General features: G+C 40.6%; 1 protein-coding gene across 2 annotated transcripts in view; it reads right to left on the bottom strand.

Moving 5' to 3' along the window:
• The window catches only part of SH3BGRL2 (SH3 domain binding glutamate rich protein like 2), a 68,808-nt gene extending 49,525 nt beyond the window's left edge, over positions 1-19,283 (bottom strand). Inside the window, exons 1-2 of one of the 2 annotated variants that reach the window (XM_054698978.1) lie at positions 18,750-18,900; positions 16,424-16,507 (exon numbers count right to left, since the gene is read on the bottom strand). In XM_054698978.1, the coding sequence (XP_054554953.1) occupies positions 16,424-16,507; positions 18,750-18,791 (126 nt within the window). In that variant the 5' untranslated portion in view covers positions 18,792-18,900. Of the gene's footprint in view, positions 1-16,423; positions 16,508-18,749; positions 18,901-19,052 lie in introns of those variants that run through there. The other variant, XM_054698979.1, reaches the window with a different exon arrangement.
• Positions 19,284-19,707: the final 424 nt, after the last annotated feature.

Below are 19,707 nucleotides of genomic sequence, written 5' to 3'. Positions count from 1 at the left end.
AGAAACACACAAGGCATCATGAGTTACTAACATTAAAAGGGGAAAATCCAAACACTTCACACTGAAATTATCAGGTACAGAATATTAAAAAAAAAAAAAAAGTATGCCTAAGGTGTTCAAAGGCAGGTGGAGTCTCAGCAAACTAAAAAAAATTTGCCAAAACTTCTAGAGAAGATGAGCACAGCCCAGGCCACTGCTAAGCAATAGCCTACATACCAACATTACCCACAGGTCTAAAGAGAATTCAGATTTCTGTAGTGAGGCAGACACATTACTATATAAATAGGGTCAAAAGTACAGACCTTTTCCACTCACAGAAAATGCCAATAAATCAAAATGTACTTTCTTATTTCTTTAAGGGACAATAATAAGCATCACCAAATAACCAAAGGTTATTCTGTGCCAGAGACATTCCAGTGTTTATAAACCCCAAGAGAGAAGGGCACACATAATTTGACACACAGGCCTAAAACGTACAAATCTATACAAATTAAATTTTCAAATGGATAATTATATCTTCAAAATTATAATCTAAGGGCAAACAATTACAAAAGACTTCTAATGGGAATAATCAGATGAACTGAAAGACAAAAACCAGAGAGAGAGGCTAAATTACATTAATATACCCTTTTAGAAGTCACTTCCATCTCAAAGACAGTCCTGGATCTTCCCTTCCCATTCCTAAATCCATTCTGCTCAGCTTGGAGGCTTTCCAGGCATTCATTCAGTCAGTCATCTTAAAAATAATTATTGAGTCCAGGCCTAAGATGGGTCAGATGCCTTACAAGAACTCAGAAACCAGTCTGACTACCCGGTCCATCAGGCGATCATTCTGCCCCACCCTGCACCCTAAATCCAGTTTAGTCACATCCTCTTCACTTCTCAAAGTATCAGTAGTAAAGGACCAGCTTGCTGCTGTTGTAGTTTTAAAGCTCCAATCTGTCACACCCTGATAGTTTTAGAAAATGAATTTCTAGAAAAATGGAAAAAACAAAATACTAACCTAAAATTTTCAGCATTTTAAGTCAAAAAATATAAAAATGCTCTATAGACTTACTATAAAAGCAGTGTTACACCTACCCATGAGTTCCCAACATGGGGAGGGGGTAGTATTTTGCCTCCCCCAGGAATTTGGCAATGTCTTGAAACAGTTTTGATTGTCACTACTGGAGGGTATTATTAGCACCTCATGGGCAGAGGCCAGGGATGCTGCTTAACACCCACAGCTGCCCACAACAAAGCATCATCTAGCCCAAAATGTCAGTAGTGCCCAGACTGGGGAACCCTGATTTCTGCTAACCAATGAACTCCAAGATCATCTCCTTCACCAAACTGATTTATACTCGTAGTCACCACCAACCTAGCAATGAATGACTCACAGTCTGGCACTGTTCAGTCCCATTTGCATGAATCTGTGCCTCTTTCCCCAACTTACCACAAATTCCTTTGGAAGGTGAAAACTCTGTGCAAGTCACCTCTTCATCCTACAGGGGACCCAGAAGGGTAGCTTCAGGGGAGCTACTCAGCCTTCTTTCCTACATGTCTGATGCAACGTAAGTGGCTCTAACTAAATTCTCCATCAACAAATGTATTAAACTACTTTCAGTCTGCATATTTTAAAAATCCTGTATTACTTAGAGATGTGAAGCCATAATAAAACACTGACCAAAAAACATGGAAAAGGGATATGGGTGGTTTGATATTATTGTTTTTCCATCCCCTGTCAAAATTATGTTTACTTTCTTAAAGAGAAAAGTCAGCCAAGTATAAAATATGAATTTCTCATGCTACTATTTCATAAGACTATCTATGAAAATTATATACAACTATTCAAACACTTGCTTCCTATTAATTAGAGAATACTCTGTAGAAGAGCTGCTCCAGCAAAACTTGCTGTAATAGTCAAAATCCTGTGTAGTAAGGAGGAAATTCTGCTGAGGATAGTATTTCCCCCAGGCAAGAATTACAGGACTTCAGCCAAAGGCCATGCTTTTATCAATGACCTGAGACATACTCTGCAGCATGGTGTGCTTCGGAATATGATGTTCCCATAGTAACCCCAGTCAATCATTTGTGTGAAAAGTGATCCTGAAAGATCTAGAAGCTGATTGCTTATATTTGAAAAATAATTTGGAGAACCACATATCATTTTCACAATTACATTTTATAGGAGATCATGTAATTAGTTCACATTTCCACAGCAGGCACAAATAGGGCACCACTAAGAAAGGTTGGATGCTCTTTCCTGTATTCTGTGGATCCCATCTTAAGAGCTTTTTCCTCCCTCCTTGGGCTACTGAGCAATGCTAGTGTGTCTTTTCTTCTAAAAATTTCAACTACCTAACTTCAGCTGGAAACACAGCTGTTTTGGTCCTGCACGACTGCCACTGGGAGCTTTCACAGATCTCTGAACCCCCCCACAGGTACTTCCTACAGATGACTCTAATTCTTCCTTTCCAGACAAGATAAAATCAGTCCAGAACAGTGCCTCCAAATTCTGGGGTCTCCATCTCAAAATTTGTCTCTGTCTTTGGCCACATAATTCTCCATTTCATCTTGATGCGAAAGAGAAGGTAGAAAATTAACAAAGGAGGGTGAGAGAGGAAGAGCAGAGGGAGAGTGAGGGAGGGATATAATAAAGCCTTTAATTTGATTAGTGCATAGTCTAATGGGAGGGGTAGGGGAGAGGGAGGAAGGAGACAGAGCGAGTCAATAAGTAATTTCCACAGGAAAAGTGGCAGTAACAGAGGAGCGCTCATGTGGTCGGCAATGAGCCCGGGACTATGATACAGTCCCTGCCTTAAACTTTAACCTAGCAGCTTTGTTTAACACACTGCACCACATTCCTCAGGGTCATGGTAATGGGTTGCCTAATACTTAGATATTTTTGTTCCTTCTAGAATGCTGATAACATCAGTGCCTGATGACCACCTGTAAGTCACTGAAAAATTTTTTTTCCGTTTAAATTTTTTTTTATTGTAGTACCACTGGTTTATATTATTGTGTTTTGGAAGTATAGAATCTCCCCCTTCAGAGGTAGTTAATGTAGCGCATCCATTACCAAAGCATCCATAGTCCTCCACCACAATCCATTGTGCTCTCTCTTCATTTTAAATTGACAATGCGGAAGTGAGCAACTACCCAGGAAGATCATCCATAAATCTGTGGCTGATTGACCCCAGACTGAAAACGAAGAAACCCTCTTCATATCCCTCACTCCCTCACATTCCTTTCTTACCTGTATAATCTTCCTTCACTTGGCACTTGGGGAGATGTTTTTTCCAGACTACCAACTGCCTTTCTCCCATTATCCTTTGTGGAAACCATCTCATGGCTCAGAGTCTGTCTTTTGGAGCAGTGAGCCACGTGACCCAGGAATGTGGGTAACACCTACAGAGCCAGGGCAGCCCAAAAGTGGGCACTGCATGGGCAGGTGTACAGGGAGGGCTGCAAAGTTCCAGTGATGTGTACACCAAAGACAAAAGCACATCAGAAATATAAAAAGAAGAAATATAAAATAAAGAGTGTCTAAGATGGTAAGGGGATGTTTCACCAGAAGATGGAGAAAAAGAGGAAAATGGAAGGCAAAGAGGTGAGGAATAGAGTTTAGGAGCAGACAAGTAGTCTTCTCTTGAAGCTGGAGACTGACGCTTTCTGTATAATTGAAGCTCATCCCTTTAAACACAAATTTGCTATTATTTTATTTTAAACTATTTGTGTTTAGAAATCTTCTTAAAGTGCACCACATGAGTTCCTGCATTATTCAGTACGTCAAACCAAAATAAGGCAAACCCGACTGAATCTGTCCTGGACTAAGAATCACCATTATGATCCATGTTTGTACTTTGATGTGGTGCTCAGAGTCCACTGATGTGAAAAGTCTGTTGTTTTACACTATACCTAATAGAATTCAAAGCTGAGCTTCTAAAATTCTCCAGTTTTGCCTCCTGAAGGCAGCTGTCCCTTGTAAGAGCTTTCCCCATGACTCCCTCACTTGGGCCAAAGACTCCTGTGGCCCAGTTTCATTCACAGTTGTCTGGGTGGGGCCCTGAGGGCAGCCCCCTATCCTGAGAATGTAGAATAGCTGATAATCTCTCAGCAGCCTTTCAATTTCATTCCAGGTCTCCAGCTTAGCACAGCGCTCTAGAATTCCAACATCTGGATAAGAGAAGCAACAGTATAATAAAATTACCGCAAATAACACAGATTCTTCATGCCGCTGATTTGAAAAGCAAAAAACCATGATCCTCCCAGCCTATGTACACTCTGGAGTGGTCATGACATCTCCATTAGCTTTACATATTTGATCTGGAAACCATAGAAACAATATATCCTTTTTATTCATTTAAATAAAACTACATGCCAATCTTTCTACTAGAAAGCACTGGGCAGGGGCTTCCCTGGTGCAAAGGGATAAGACTATGAAGCTATCCACAGCCACTGCAGCATGAGTTCGATCCCCAGCCAAGGAGGTGACCCACATGGCACAGTGGACCTCTCTTGTTTCGCCCACTGCTGCCCTCGGCAGTGTATTTCAATCTGCCTGCTCTGCTCCCAACTCTGTCTCTGGTGGATCCTCTCACCCCCACATCTCTGGCCTGTACCCCAGTTCATGTATGCATAAATAGATAAATCTTAAAAAAAAAAAAAAAGCATTGGGCAGAAGAAAAGATAAAGGGACCCACCCCTGACATTATACAGTTCAATCATCTTGGTACAAAATAATTAGAAACAAGGGTACTACATGCTGAGACCCCCAAAAGAGCAGTTCCATGGGCTGTACCAAGGAGGGCGTTGGAAGCAGTTTTCCCGGTTTAGAAGGGGAGGAGGGTGGGAGAAATATCTCAAGGAACACTCATTGAAAAATAGCATGGGCTTAATAAAAACACAATCAAGGCAAAGAAAATGGCAGGAGAAAAGGCACAGACATGCTGGGTGGTAGCCTGGTGTGTTTAAATTAGAGTCAAAAGAATAGTAAGAGAAAATGTTGCAAAGGAATGCCAGAACCAGATCAAGTCTAAAATGCCAGGCAAAAAAATTGAGGTCGTGAAACTCTAAGCTCTAAGTGGCCAGCGAGATTTTTTTAGGCTTTCTGAACCTAACTACAGAATTACTTTTGTTAAAAGGATGATGTCTTTTTTTTTTCTTTAATGGAAAAGGAATTAAAAAGCTGAATTATTAATCATCGCATCCCTGTTAATTATCTCCTAGAACCAAGCTCATTATTAAAATATCACTGGGGAACTAACTATAGAGCACCCATTTGTCTTGCTCTCACACCACAGGAAGTATATACCAATGAAAAAGGAGTCTTTTAGTCTAAAACAAAAGGCAGCATGAGTATACAAATCAAGTTTATTTCTTTGATTAAAAAAAAGAACAGGGAGAATGACATCTGTTCCAGTTCACAAGTTCATACATAATATTTTGAAAAAGAAAATCTTAATTTTTTACTGGTACCTTTTATTTAAGTAACATTTTCTACAATCCTTAAAAAAAAAAATTACTTTCCCAACTCAAGAGTTGCTATTTTTCTGTCCAGCTCTGAATATAATTTCTTTTGCCCTTATCCAAATAAATATACCTGCCCAGTGACTTATCTGCAGGATGGGTAGTTTTATTAATAGCATTACTCCCTACAACTGTGCTATGCTCCACTTTCTATATTCATCTTGTCTCCTCAATCAGATTATGAGCTATTTGGGGGGAAAGGACTATGCCATATACTTATTCTGCACTCTGAAATGGGTTGAACGCTGGTTAATAGAAGGTACTCTTAAATACATAGCAAATGATTAACTTCACAACAATACATGCCCCAAAGATTCAATTCTGTCATATTGGTTTGTGTGTGGAACAGATGAAAAAATGAAAAACTCGGAACCAGATCTTTCAGAAGATCTAAACCAGTTCTTAAAAAACAACATTAACATTATCAGTCACGAGGGAGATATACATCAAAACCACACTGACACAGCACTGAAATGGCTATCATCGAAAAGACAGATGAGTAACAAGTGTTGGTGAAGATATAGAGAATTGGAGCCCTCATATATTGCTTTTAGAAATGTAAAATGGAAGAGCAACTTTGGAAAACAGTTTGAAAGCTCCTCACAAAGTTAACACAGAGTTATCATGTGAAATCACCAATTCTACTCTCCTGGGTATATACCCAAGTGAACTAAAAACATATGCTTACACAAAAGCTTGTATACAATGTTCACTGCAGCATTATTCATAATAGCCAAAGAGTAGAAACAATCCAAACATCTACCAAGTGATGAATGAATAAACAAAATGTGGTATATTCATACAACGGAATATTTTTTAGTCATTAAAAAAAACAACAAAGTGCAGAATCATTCTACGACATGATGGACTTTGAAAACGTGCCAAATGAACAAAGCCAGACACAAAAGGTCACAGGCTGCATGATTCCATTTACATAAAATGTCCAGATTAGGCAAATCTACAGAGGAAGAACATAGATCAGTGGGCCAGAGGGAAGAGGAAATGGAGAATGAATACTAATGGACATGTGGGCTCCTTCTGGGGCGATGCAAGTTTCCAGAAGTAGACAGCAGTGATGCTTGCACTACATAATGATTACACTGAAAACCACTGACACGTACAGTTGAAAGGAGCATGTTTTATGATATGTAAATTAGCTCAATTAGAAAACAATGGTAAAAGCACCTGTGAAGCCTGAATCACAAAGAAGCTAAATTTCTTGTCCAAAGATACAACATTGACTAAATGCATCAACAGAACCAGACTTCAAGTCTCCTAGGCATAGGAGACTTTGAATCCTAGGTCTAGGTCCACAGTACTTGGCTCTAGGAGTATTCAGGACAAGCAGTAGAGACTTGAGCTGGTTACTTAACAGCTCACATCTCATCAGAAAAGGAAAAAAATTAAATAATCTCAGTCACTCCCAATTTTAAAGCAATATGAGTCTTCTCATGTGAACATTTCTTTTCTCATAGTATTGTTTAAAATAGGGGTTCTCAACAAGGGGTGATTTTGCCCACCCCCCAGGTGACATTTTTGGTTGTCACCACTGGGGATAAAGGACCAGGCATGTTTCTCTATGTCTACAATGCACAGGGAAACCCTCACAACAAAGAATTATGCCATGCAAAATGTCAACAGTGATACTGGTGTTAGACAACTTCATTTTTAAGCTTTTCATGGACATTCACTCCTAGAATATAATGACCTCAAAGCAGCAATTCTGAGAGTTGAGAGTGACTGGGAGGCTAGCTCCTGGCACCCAGAGACACTTTTTACCCCTTATAATAATTAGTTTCCACAAAGAGTTGAATACTCAAATGCCCACAGGCATCAGTCAGTTAACATAAAGGAATGAAGCCAACAAACACCTCATAACCATTTAGAATTATTATTTCCTTTCCTCCACAAACAACTTTCACACTGACTCCCATTATCCATGAAATATATGTAACCTTTTCAATAGAATCATGTAGTTTTCCAAGGTTGACAGATGCCAACAAAAACTTTCCATTATAAGACCAAGAATACTACAAGTTCAATAACAAATGGCTCAGAGTTGGAAATGGCGGGGAGCCGTCGTGACCCCAAGGGTAGATGCTCCAGTGAAAGTGTCACTGCTTAAACAGCTTCAGTGGATCCATGCCAGGAGGATGGAGCAAGGTACTGGGATCAAGAAAGAGATCTTCAGAAGTCTTAAAAAGACTAGGAAATTCAGATAATGTGTATGTGTGAGGAAGCTCTCTCCCAGTATTTAAAATGTCTGCTCAAAATATTTTACACTAAGGCAAAAAAGGAGGGGTTTCAGTTTTTGCAGCCAGATTGTGACCTCTTGCCTATACTAACCCTAAAAAACAATGTCAGTTTTGGGTCTTCCTATGGCTTTGTCTGCCTAACTCAGGACCTTTTTGCCTGATTATAAGAATTTTTCTTCCCCTTACTTAAGTCTTAATTGTTCATTTAAAGTTGGAATTTCACCAAAGACCAGATAATTATTGAAGACATAAATTCAAATTAAATTCATAATATTATTAACAGTCGATATTTCATTAAGCTGCAACATCTTTGATACTGAGATCCAGAAGTTAAAAGACTTGCTAAGCCAGCAGGTCAGGGTTCCAGCACCATAATTTAAATGTCAGGTCTTGCTTCTCCTCAGGTTCACATCCTTTTCACGTCACCTTGCTTGTATCATAAAATTTATTCCATACAGCAACTTTATCAGACTTTTTCAGCAAATTACATGTACAGAATCTGATCTTTGAAAAAGAGATGGCTGACAATAAACAAGACACAAGGTCAAGGATTAATTAAACTGGATGAGATGTCTGAATGGAGGGTTCACAGGCCCAATCCTAGGGTCCTCCTGTCCCCCTGTTCCTACTGACAGCATCTTTCCCCTTATACTTGCGGCTGCCTGCACTCTGGCAAGCCAACCTCATCACCCACCAACCACAACAGCCATCACTCTGGCCTCCCACTTTCTTCTTCACTCTTGTATTGGACACCCACAGTGGGCTGCAATAGGCTAACAAATTCTTTCTACTCAAAAGAAAACAGCGTGATCAGCACATGGAGAAGATGTCTGCCAGAAACCCAGAACTTAAGACAGAATAAGGTCACACACTTTCACCACTACCATTTCTCCTGTTGCCCAAAAGATCCCGAGACTAAATATCTGTGTCCTCAGCCAAGTTCTGTGCTCTAGTCATCCCAAACTTTCCTTCTTCTATATCACCTTCGATCCCATCGTGCTCCCTCCAGTTCAACTTAATTTTATCAAACAAAACAAGACAATCACATTTGAAGCAAATTATACATTTGGCTTCAGGGCATCCAACCAAATACTCAAAAGTCCCTTTGGAGCACTGCCTATTCTAACTTCTCTTTAACCTTTGATTCTTTGCCATTATTAGGAAAAAGGATGTCACTGATCTGGGTTTGTGTACCTTCGTGGTCATGACAAGGCAAGTTATTCAGAGCTTCTGAGTTTCGATTTCCTATTCTATGAGAAGAGGCTGGGGAAAGAAGATATAGAAAATGCATGACTGTCATGCTGAGTAAGGAATAGAAATAAAAACAAAGTTCCTTAGTACTTCTGGCACATGATGGATAAAATATTTGTTATTATTGTTTACTATTATTATCATTGCGAAATTAGTTTTCCATTTCAGCCCACACTTACAGCTTTTATCAATCTCTACAGAAGCAAAACCATTGCTTTCACATGCCCTGGGGACACTGTCTACAATTACCTGCTCAGCAGCTGACGGGAAACACCTGGAACTGCTCTTTAGACATCTTCCTCTAGCCCCTCTCTCTAGCTTGGGCTCACACACAGTTAGCCAAGCCTGCATTCTGGGTCAGCACAACCCAGGTTCTCACTGGTTTCTGATCAGAGGGCTCTTCTAGTGGGCAATGTGGAGTAATAAAAAAAGTACACAAAATCAGAAGACAGGGGTTAGAATGGATACAATAAGCCATAATTTGTAAGGTTACTGTAAGGATCAAATGGCCTGCAGGGAAAATCCTATCATACCATTGGGCACAGTAAATACTATTTACCTGATCCTTCAAAGCTCCACAGCTCAGCACAGCAGATAAGCAAATATCAGAGTCCACCTATTCCAATGTCTTTCCCCTCTCTCTCTCCTATTTTTACCATCTTTTCCATAAATCTCCCTTAAATTTTTTCTACCATCCATTAGCCCATCTCCCAAATTTGGAAGTATGTCTATGTTTCCACAAGCATCAAGATTCAGTGTTCAGTTTCATGGCAAGGCTAATCACTGTCTTTTCTGAGAAGTACCACATATCTTCACTAAGCACAGAAATCCTGGCTCTTACCCAACCTTCCCCCACCCTAAATGTGAGGTGAGATGGTTTCAGAGGATATTATCAATTCAACTTGGTGTTTCATATTACTCTTTCCTATTACTCACAGACTGAAAATATACTACATTCAGTTACACAAATTTGAAAGATGGAGTCTAACTAAACAAAGTCTACAAAGAGATCTGCAAACAGATGGCACAAGTCTGTGCCATCTCTCCTCTGGTGCCTGAGCAGACATCAATAATCAATCACACTACTTTCCAGTTGATCTCAGACAAGACTCAAAACCCTCATCCCTCTCTCTCTCCAGGCAGTCACAATCCATCAGTCAAAGCTGTCATTTGAGATGAAATCTACTTGCCGTGTTTGGAAAGCCTTAAATCAAACCAGGACTTTAAAATCAAGTATTATACACAGCAAAGAATGGTGACCATATGCACAGTAGTGAGCACTTTGCAGTTAGTGAATAAATACAGTTTAGTGAATCACGTACAGCATGCTCCATACCCATAAAATGTCCGAATCAGAGAAGAACTTCAATTAAGTGGTTTGGAGAATGACCTCAAATTGTAATGTTCTTATTAATTCAAATTTCAGTAGGAAACTACTCATAATTAAACTTACTAAAAATTCTAAAATTATACCAGCATGCATGCTCAGCTTAGTAAGTACTATATATTTTTTTGGATAATTAAAGATCTTACATACACCAAGGTTATAATTTTTGTTATTTTTTTTTGTTACTATTGTACTGCTACTATAGATAATACAATAAAAATAGCAGATAAAGTGCACTGAGTACTTTATTAAGTACCTTAAACTCTGTTAAATGCCTTATGTAAATTATATCATTTATTCAATGCTCATAGCAACCTCATATAAAAGGTACCGTTACTATCCCACTTTTACTTACCTAAGGCCACATCTCTTATCAATGGTAGAAGTGGGATTTGACCTTAGCCCCTGCCTTAAACATGGGGCTATGCTGCCTCCTCTACTCTCCCCCTCCATGAGAGGTCATCCCTAACTGAAAAGAGGTAGATACATTGTTTAAATATAAGCTGACTCCAGAATTAAATAAATAAGCAAATTTTCAACCCAAATACCTACTTTAGCTAGCAAGTAGTTTATCATAAAAGGGCAGTACAACCCCAAACTCCTATGAACTGGGGGACCCAGGCTCACAGAAATGACTAATGCCCATTCAAAGAAACTATGCTAAATAATTAGTAAACTATTTACTAAATATTACTAGAGGAGAGAACCAGCAAGCTTCAATCCACATAGGAATGTAATGAATGAAGAAGATCATACTCCCACTCCTTGTGCAACCCACAGAAGGAAAACAAACTAAATCAAAAGATATGTTGGCTATGTTGCTTTGGGGTTTTGTTTTGTTTTTTAATATTGGATTGGTATGCAGTACTAGCCTAGCGGCTGGCTTACATTTGCATTTACCAAATACCACTGAACTGACCTGTCAAAGGAGACCCCTAATTGACTCTCATTCTCAGCCCTCCACTCCCAAAGCCACTAGATTCAACATGATAAAAATCCATTTCCAGATCTGGGCCATCACCAGGAGGAAATGGAAAATACATCCTCAAGTACTTAGAACCTTTTGCCCTCAGTCATAGTCAACATCCCATTTCCGGCTTCAGAGGCACTCAGAAGAGATGTTGGCAGAAAGCCCACAACAAAGCAGACACACCCTGATGTACATCCCACCCTGCCCTTCCACTTCCAAGGGTCAGGCCTCCTCAGGATTAAATAAGCTGTCAATGGTGATAACAAAAGGAATCAGATCCAGGGGACCAACCAAATTGTTCCAGAGCCAGGAGTTGCACCAGACTAAAAGTACCTGGAAGGAAAGAAGGAGTCATCAGCCTGTGTCTGAGTTCAACTTTCAGAGTCTAAAGGAAATATTCAAAATTACGTGCTTTTCCTAGGTTGACAAATTCGGAAAAACCCAACTGAACATGAAAGAAGTAACAACACTAAATTTAAGTTACCTGCATACAGCCAACACTGGCAAATAAGCTCAGATAAATAAGCCTATTAAGAGAAGGGGACAGGAGGGACGTGCACTGCCTTTAACTAGATGCCCACTTCTCCCAGTCACCCCAAACAATCCCCCAAAACTAGGGCAAGGTACACACTGATCATTATTGATCTAAAAATCACTCAGCAGAAAAGGTCAACACATGTTTGTAAAGCTACAATTAGAAAGAGGACACAAAACACTCATTTGTACATTATCTAGAATGGGGAAATGTCCCCGAAATGGTAGCATTTGCCATTTCAGAGAAAAAAATACATTTTCATTAAATTTCTAATTTGGAAAGCTAAGATCCTTTTACACAAAAATGGATAAATAGTATAATATATAAAGTTAGTCACAGAAAAATAATGAATGCAGGAATGTAATTTTAATCAGAAGAACCCAAGTTTCTAACTGTAGTGATAACCATTAAAGTAGCTCCTGCTAAAAAGGAAAAAAAAAAAAAAAAAAGGCTGAAACCTAAAAGAGTCACCTGCTGATTTTAGAGCTGGGAGGATAACTATTTTAAACATTGATCTTTAGCAGCTGAATTAACAATTCATTGATCCCATTTTTAAAATCTGCATTTCAAAATAAAGTATTTCAAACATTCATATATAATGATCAGTAAAGCATGCCAATTTTTTAAAAAGCAAAACATTCACTAAGAATCTAGACTTCTGTCACCAGTTCTAACTGTACTTAAAAAATTATTTTCAGAAAATTTTATAAATTAAACATTAAAAAATCTAAAGAAGGGGGCCTCCCTGGTGGCGCAAGGGGTTAAGACGCAACCTATGAGACTGTACTCTGCCTCTGCAGCACAAGTTTGATCCCCAGCCAGCCAGGGAGCTACCCAGATGGTGCAGCAGACCTCTCCTGTCTCACCTGCTGCTCCCCTCACCAGTGTACTTCGGTTGATCTGCCTGTTCTGTTCCCCACTCTGTCTCTGGTGAATCTTCTCACTGCCCACCCCCCATACCTCTGGCTTGTACCCCAGCTCTTGTATGCATAAATAAATAAATCTTAAAAAAAATCTAAAGGGCCTACCTGGGGGTGGGGGTTATCACTCCCACAGCCTGAATTGATCCAGGCCAGGGAGCTAACCCACACGACGCAGCAGACCTCTCCTGTCTCTGCAGTGTATTTCAGTAGATATGCCTGCACTGCTCCCCACTGTCTGGTGAATACTCGCGTACTCCCACACCTCTGGCCTATACCCCAGTTCTTCTATGCATAAATAAATATATAAATTTTTTAAAAAATCTAAGGAAAAATATTTTTATAGTTAGTGTCTCACACTGCTTTCCACTGAGCTGCTGGGTTTTTGTTTTTGTTCCCCCCCCCCCCTAGCTATTTTTCTTTTTTGTTTTTTGGGGAAAAAAAAAAAGCCTGAAAAACAAAAATCAAGAGTCCAGCGGTCTTACATCCCTACAATGTGGAAACCACCATATACTTCATATTATAAATATTTGTCAAAATTTTATTTACTCAAATAGACCGAGATGTTCATTAAAAACATCCTAACACATGGCTTAAAAAGTCCTTAATTTCATAAAGGAGTCCATGCCTGTGATTATAAGTTTAAAATATTATTGCAGTATAGAAAAACATCAAATTTGGTAAATGTTAAAATTAACTAGAAAAATGGAGATGAGGTCTTCACTTGGGATATTGACACAGACCCCTCTTTCTTGCAGCAGACCTTATATATTGTCTACAATTCCATATATTCCATATCCAGCTGCTGACTTGATTCAAGAAATCTGCCTATAGTCTTTCCAATTTAAGGGAGGAAATTCCATCAGTCTTTCTATTTCAAGCTTCATTTGCATACTGGGGTTGAATTGTGTTCCCCCAAAAGATACCGAAGTCCTAATCCCCATTACCTGTGAAAATGACTTTCTGTAGAAATAGTATCTTTGCAGATGATCAAATTAAGATGAGGTATTAGACCAGACTCTAATTCAATATTACAGTGTCCTTACAAGATGGGGAAATTTGTGCACAGAGACAGACATGCACACAAAGAAAGCCCATGTGAACAGGAAGGCAGATATCAGGGTGATACATCGATATACCAAAGGAATGCCAAAGACTGCCAGGCAGGCACTAGAGGCTAGGAGAGAGGCATGGAAAAGTCTCCCTCGCAACCCTCAGAAGGAAGCAACTATGCAACACCTTATCCAGACTTCTAGTTTCTAGAACCTTGAGACAATTTCTGTGGTTTAAGTATCCCTAGCTTTTGGTACTTATTAATTGTGAAATCTTGAGATAAGGGCTGCTTTCTAATAAACATGCCTTCCCAGTTCAGCCTTCCCTTAAAACTAAATTCCTGTCTTTGCATTCCAAACCATTCCTGCTACTCATGATCATTTCTTAGTTCCCCCCTCTTCCTTAACCTCACCCCACACCCTGCCTTAACAATGCCCTTCAGCACTGTTTTTTAGCAGTTCCACTGGCATTTTGGAAGATACAGTTCTTATGCAGGCTTGTCCTGAACTGCAGACTGCTAGGCATCCCTGGTACTCTCATTCCCCCAGGGAGCAACCGTGCCCACAGTGTAAACTTCTGCCCTAGAAATTTTGGAGCTACTAGCATGCCAGAGTTTGACTGAGGGTCCCACTATCTACTGCATAAGATCTCAGTGAGGTCATTAACAGCCATCTCTCCATTTGCGAAAGGGGAATAAAGAACTACCTTGCTATGCGACTCTCATGATTCAATGAATCAAAGTTCCTAAGGAATCCAAGTTTATCCCTACCAGCTCATTTAGAAATTAACACCTAGTTTGTTCTACATGGTCACATCTTAACATTAACAGTCCTGGGAATCCTTTTAGAGGATTCCTTATATAGTGAAGCTTCACTAAATACGTTTGTGGAAATGCAACTGCTTAACTGCTCACTGCATGTTTAAAATAGCTGTAAGTCAAGCAAAGTAGCAGGACTTTGCAAGTACACTTGCAAAGAGCCAGACAAGTCTGAGAGGGGCTTCTGTGTTGCCCTCCCTCCATTCCCACGCCCATCTGAAAACATAGCTGCAGCTCTAGGCAAAGCACCTTGCTTTCCAACTTCACTTCCAATCTCCCTGCTTCTCCAACAGCCCTGGATATACTGCCCAGCTGGCTAAGGAAACATCCCCCAAGCCAGCATCAGCACTGATTTGTGCCATGAAGCCAGATCTATGCCCATTCCCTGACCATCAGGCACACTCACACTCAAAACAACACCTGGGGTTGCTTTAACAGAGCCTGGTGCTTAGTAGGTTTCAATGACTGGTGAATACATGGATCAATCAATGCATGCATGAGCACATGGCTGCATGAACAAGGAATGAATAAATTCAAGTTGTTAAATTCAACTTCCATTTTACCTTCAAGCTCAGCACTGACACAAATGACCTCAGAGCAAGACACTTTACTCTCTATACTGAAATTTCCTCCTCTGTGAAATTAGGTAATTGGATTTCACTATAAAAATCTCTTAGGTTTTCTTCTAGCTCTAAAAACTAAGCCCAGGAACTTTATAGCCAAGAACTGAAGATTTTATATCCTTTTTGAGAACTTTTATTTAAAGCAATGGGGGGGAGGGGTAAAGGTTTTTCTGAGATCACATACCATAGGTCCCTTCCTCGCAGGTAGCACAAAAGGAGGGGATGAAAGCCTGCAGAAAATATACAAGCTGCAAATACTGAAGACAAGGCTGAGTTAACTGAGCACTGTGGAGCAAATTATTATTGGTTTCTTTCAAGGACTCAGAGTCTACCCAATCCTCAAAAAAAGGACCTTAGGGGCCTCTGCTGACTGCTCCCTCCCACCTAAAGCTCCCCTTTCCAGCCTAGGAAGGCTCATGCACTCTCTCCCAGGCCCCAAATCTAACCCAATCCCTCTCCCTGCCATCTGCCTAAGGCTCCCACATGCATAATTTATGATTTCTGGCACATTTCCTCCTTATCTGACATCCTGCAATGCATCCCTCTGCCACCTATGTTATTTCTATCTCTGGTAAGAATGTTCCTGAAAGAGGCATGTGTCCTTGAACTGTACTTTATATCACTGGTTTTACCTTTCCTATCTTATCTCCCCACCTGGTCCCTGAATTCCCAGAAGAGAAAGACCACACCCTCTGTTCTCCTTCAGTTCTCCCCCTATAGGACCAAGAGAAGAGGTGGGCAAGCAGCAGATATTTAGAAAATACTTGTTGAATGAACAAAATAATGAATTAATTAATGAACTGACAGATTTCAATGTCTTTAAATGTAAAGACATTAATATATTAATATTAAAAGTCATATTAATATATTTATTCCTAGATAAAATAACTAAAACCTTTTAAGGTATACAACCCAGAATAAATTAAATCTTTAAAAGATACTTCTATGAATACACTATATTTCTTCAAATTGAAATAAAATGTCCTTCACTACAATACGACTGACGGCAACATTATCAGCTGCATAAGAAATCTGATTTTCAGGTATCCATAGCATAATAATATGGCATTGTTCTAATTCCCTAGTAAAAGAAAAGTTTACCTGGATCTGGGAAGGATAAAAGGGCAAATGACCCTTGGTATTAATTATTCCAACTATCACTGGCATGTTTTGAAGCTGAAGAGTCTGGGGAAATCAAAACAAGATATGAGGATGTCTTTTAGATTGTTTACTTAACTTTATTGTTGATCTGAGCAGAAGATCATTTTGGAATTCCCTAGGACTTACTTAGCTAAGTCTAATTCTAGTCACATTCCTTCCTTGGGATTTATCAATTCCAGCTAAAACCAAACTGACTTGGGAATGAAATTATTTTTCTCCCATTACTTGCTGGTCACCACAGATCAGCGTCAATGGTCAATGCAAACCGCTGAAGGGAAAGCATTATGACTCTGTCATCAGAGAGTAATACAACTTAATGCTACATTCCCCATTAGTCTCCTCATACCTATAGTTGACCTACACAATTTCATTATCTCTTAGAAATCATTATTCTTGCAAATAAGTATAAATTTAGCATCACCTATTTAGTATACTACATTTACAGGAAAACTGTGTACTAACATAGGAGATAATATTACAATTAGAGAGACTCCATGAGTATTGCCTAAAAATCAGGTCTTAAATAACAGACTATTAACACAGATAATTAGTGTTTATGGGTTGTCCATCAGGTAATAACAGTGTTTATGGGTTGTCCATCAGGTAATAACAGTATGTTTTCCAGCTCACTCAAACCATGTCAGAACACACACTACCAGTGAGAGCACGGCGGACACCCGCGATCACAAAAAAACACAAAGGAAAAAACACACACACACACATACACACACACGTTAAAGTAAAAGAAACTGTTAGGAGAACATATCCACATATATCAAACTGATAAAGTCAAAACATTTTAAAGCTAGAATTCAATTCTGAGTTATTCATCACAATCCTTCACACTCCAGAAGAGAAACTCAGGCAAGGACCTTATCCAAGTTTACATCAGCTCTTGGTCAGAGCTCACATGAAAGCTGGGGTTCTTGGTCTAGCTTCATGTGCTGAACATATACCATTAAATTTAAAAATTAAAAAGGCACATATCAGACAGGCAATAAATACCTGTCAATGGAATTAAGGTACCAGAGATGCAAGGTTCCAGAACTATCTTGAGATACTACCTACTGCCAGGGCAAATCATGTACTGACTTCAAGTTTTCACTTTGACTAGATCAACATAGCTTAGGCTTCTTAATCTTGAAAGCATCCCTCTACAATCAAGAAAATGCTATTGGAACAATTACTGAAGGAAGCAAGTTGGTGGTGAAACCAAAAGCTTTGTAGCATTCTTAGGATGCTATCCATGAAAAGATGGGTCTCCAAACATGTGAAATACAGTTTCAGTGGAGAAATCTTTAAAAGGCAGGTATGACTAAGCAACCACAAATAACTAGAAATGGCAAAAACTCAGCAGTCTGGGGACAAGTGCATGCCTGCATATACAGATAAGTTGGAGTTTCCTCATCTATTGTTCCTAATGCAAAAGGGGGTCTTTTTTTGCACTAGTGTTGATTTCCTTTTAAATAAATGATCTTAATGGTTAATAAGGATTTGCAAACAATATTTTATTCCATCCTGTATCCCACCTGCTTTAGAATTAAAATTTGGGATAGCCTGGTTGAGTTAGTTGATGGGGATCCTAATGGCACTATTCGATGTATTTGATTATATACTTTACCAAAGAGCCTCTTAAATCGATAATTTAACTCTTAGCTAAGGAAAGTAAATATTAATAATGTAAAACATGTTGCTACATGACTTAAGTACAGTACCACGTGTTTCCTTAAACTCTAATAACTCTAGCTATTTAACTTCTCTTCTTCCTAAGAAAAATTCTTCCTACAAAAATCAAGAACATGGACTAAATAAAACAACTTAAAATAATTACATCTATCTATCTATATAAAGAGATACATGTATATATGTGTATGTATATATGACGAAATTGACCACAACATTACAGGGGAAAAGAACCCAAACACACAGATTTACCTAAAGATATAAAAATATTGATAGCACCTTAAGCAAAAAAAAAGTGACAATTAAACAAATAAAAATCCCTGGCAGGACAGAACAAACCTGGTTTGTTGTTCTCTTGGCTCCGATATATAACTAAAGAAATGTACTTAGTGGTGGGGAAGGGCATGTGGAGAGAAATGACTACCTAAACTTGTTTCAATCAAGACTTAGTCTAGCAAATCAAACAATCAAGAAAACTCCGGTACAAAACACAACCAGGCTGAATGTCCCAAAACGGAATGAACTAACACTAAGGGAAGAGGGAACCCCAAAGCTCTCCGACACCCCTTTTCCCCCAAATTACCGAGGCACACAAATGGAGTTGGGGGCTTATCCCAGACTCCATTTTCCCCGCCAGCTGTCTCCTTCCCAGGGCGCACAGGATGGGCACGGAGGTGAGTCCCGGAGTCTCCCACCCACCTTAGCTCTCCAACCCTTTCATTGTTGTCCAACTGTGCTACATCACCTGCCCCGCGAGGACTCCCGCGGTGGGACGCGCCGCGCGCCGGAACCCGCAGGAACCAGCGACCCGAGCCCCCCGCCGGACCGCGTCCCCCACCCCCCGCAGACCCGAACCCGGTCGACTGCCGGACCCCGCAGTGCTCACCGCCACGAAACCCGAGGAGGAGGCGACGAACACGCGCACGACCATCCTCTCACCAAGACGGGACAGACCGTCTGTCCCGCCGGCTCGGGGCAGGCTCCGGATGCTGTGGCAGAAGTCAGTTTACAGAAGCCGCCGCAGCCGCCAAGCAAAAACGCTCCCGTCGGGCACGATCGCGGGGATCTGCCTCCCTCCCGCCGCGTCCGCAGATGAAAGCCCAGCGTCTGCCCGCCGCCAGCCGCGGGGGAGGAGGGGGAGGAGGAGGAGGAGGAGGAGGGAGCCGCCGCGGGGCGTGATGGGAGTTGTAGTTTCCGCCTCGCCCTGGTGTGGCTTGTGGACTGAGCTCTTCCCAGTCCCCTTTTTACTGCGCGTCAGTGTACGCGCGCAGGTGAGCGGTGACGCGGAGGGGGGCGCAAGGACCCTGGCTAGCGGGGGTGGAGGCGTCGGGGATAAGAAAAGTGGGCACGAGGGCTAGGTTCAAAGGCCAAGTGTGAGTTTGTGTTGTGATTCATGAGTTTGGAGGTTCCCCACCCTGAAACACCAGTGCACTCGGTCGAGCCTTGGAGACCCTTCGCCTCAGGGCCGCCCGCGCGCTGGGCTGGCGCAGCTACCCGCGGCGGGCGAGGGGGGTGGGCCGGGCTCCGGGGGCGGGGGCGGT

This window comes from Talpa occidentalis, unplaced genomic scaffold (assembly GCF_014898055.3).
Source record: "Talpa occidentalis isolate TD23 unplaced genomic scaffold, MPIMG_talOcc4v2.1 talOcc4.2, whole genome shotgun sequence".
NCBI classification, from domain to species: Eukaryota; Metazoa; Chordata; class Mammalia; order Eulipotyphla; family Talpidae; genus Talpa; species Talpa occidentalis.
Note: the sequence above shows the minus strand (reverse complement) of the source record. Positions and strands in the feature narration are given on the sequence as shown.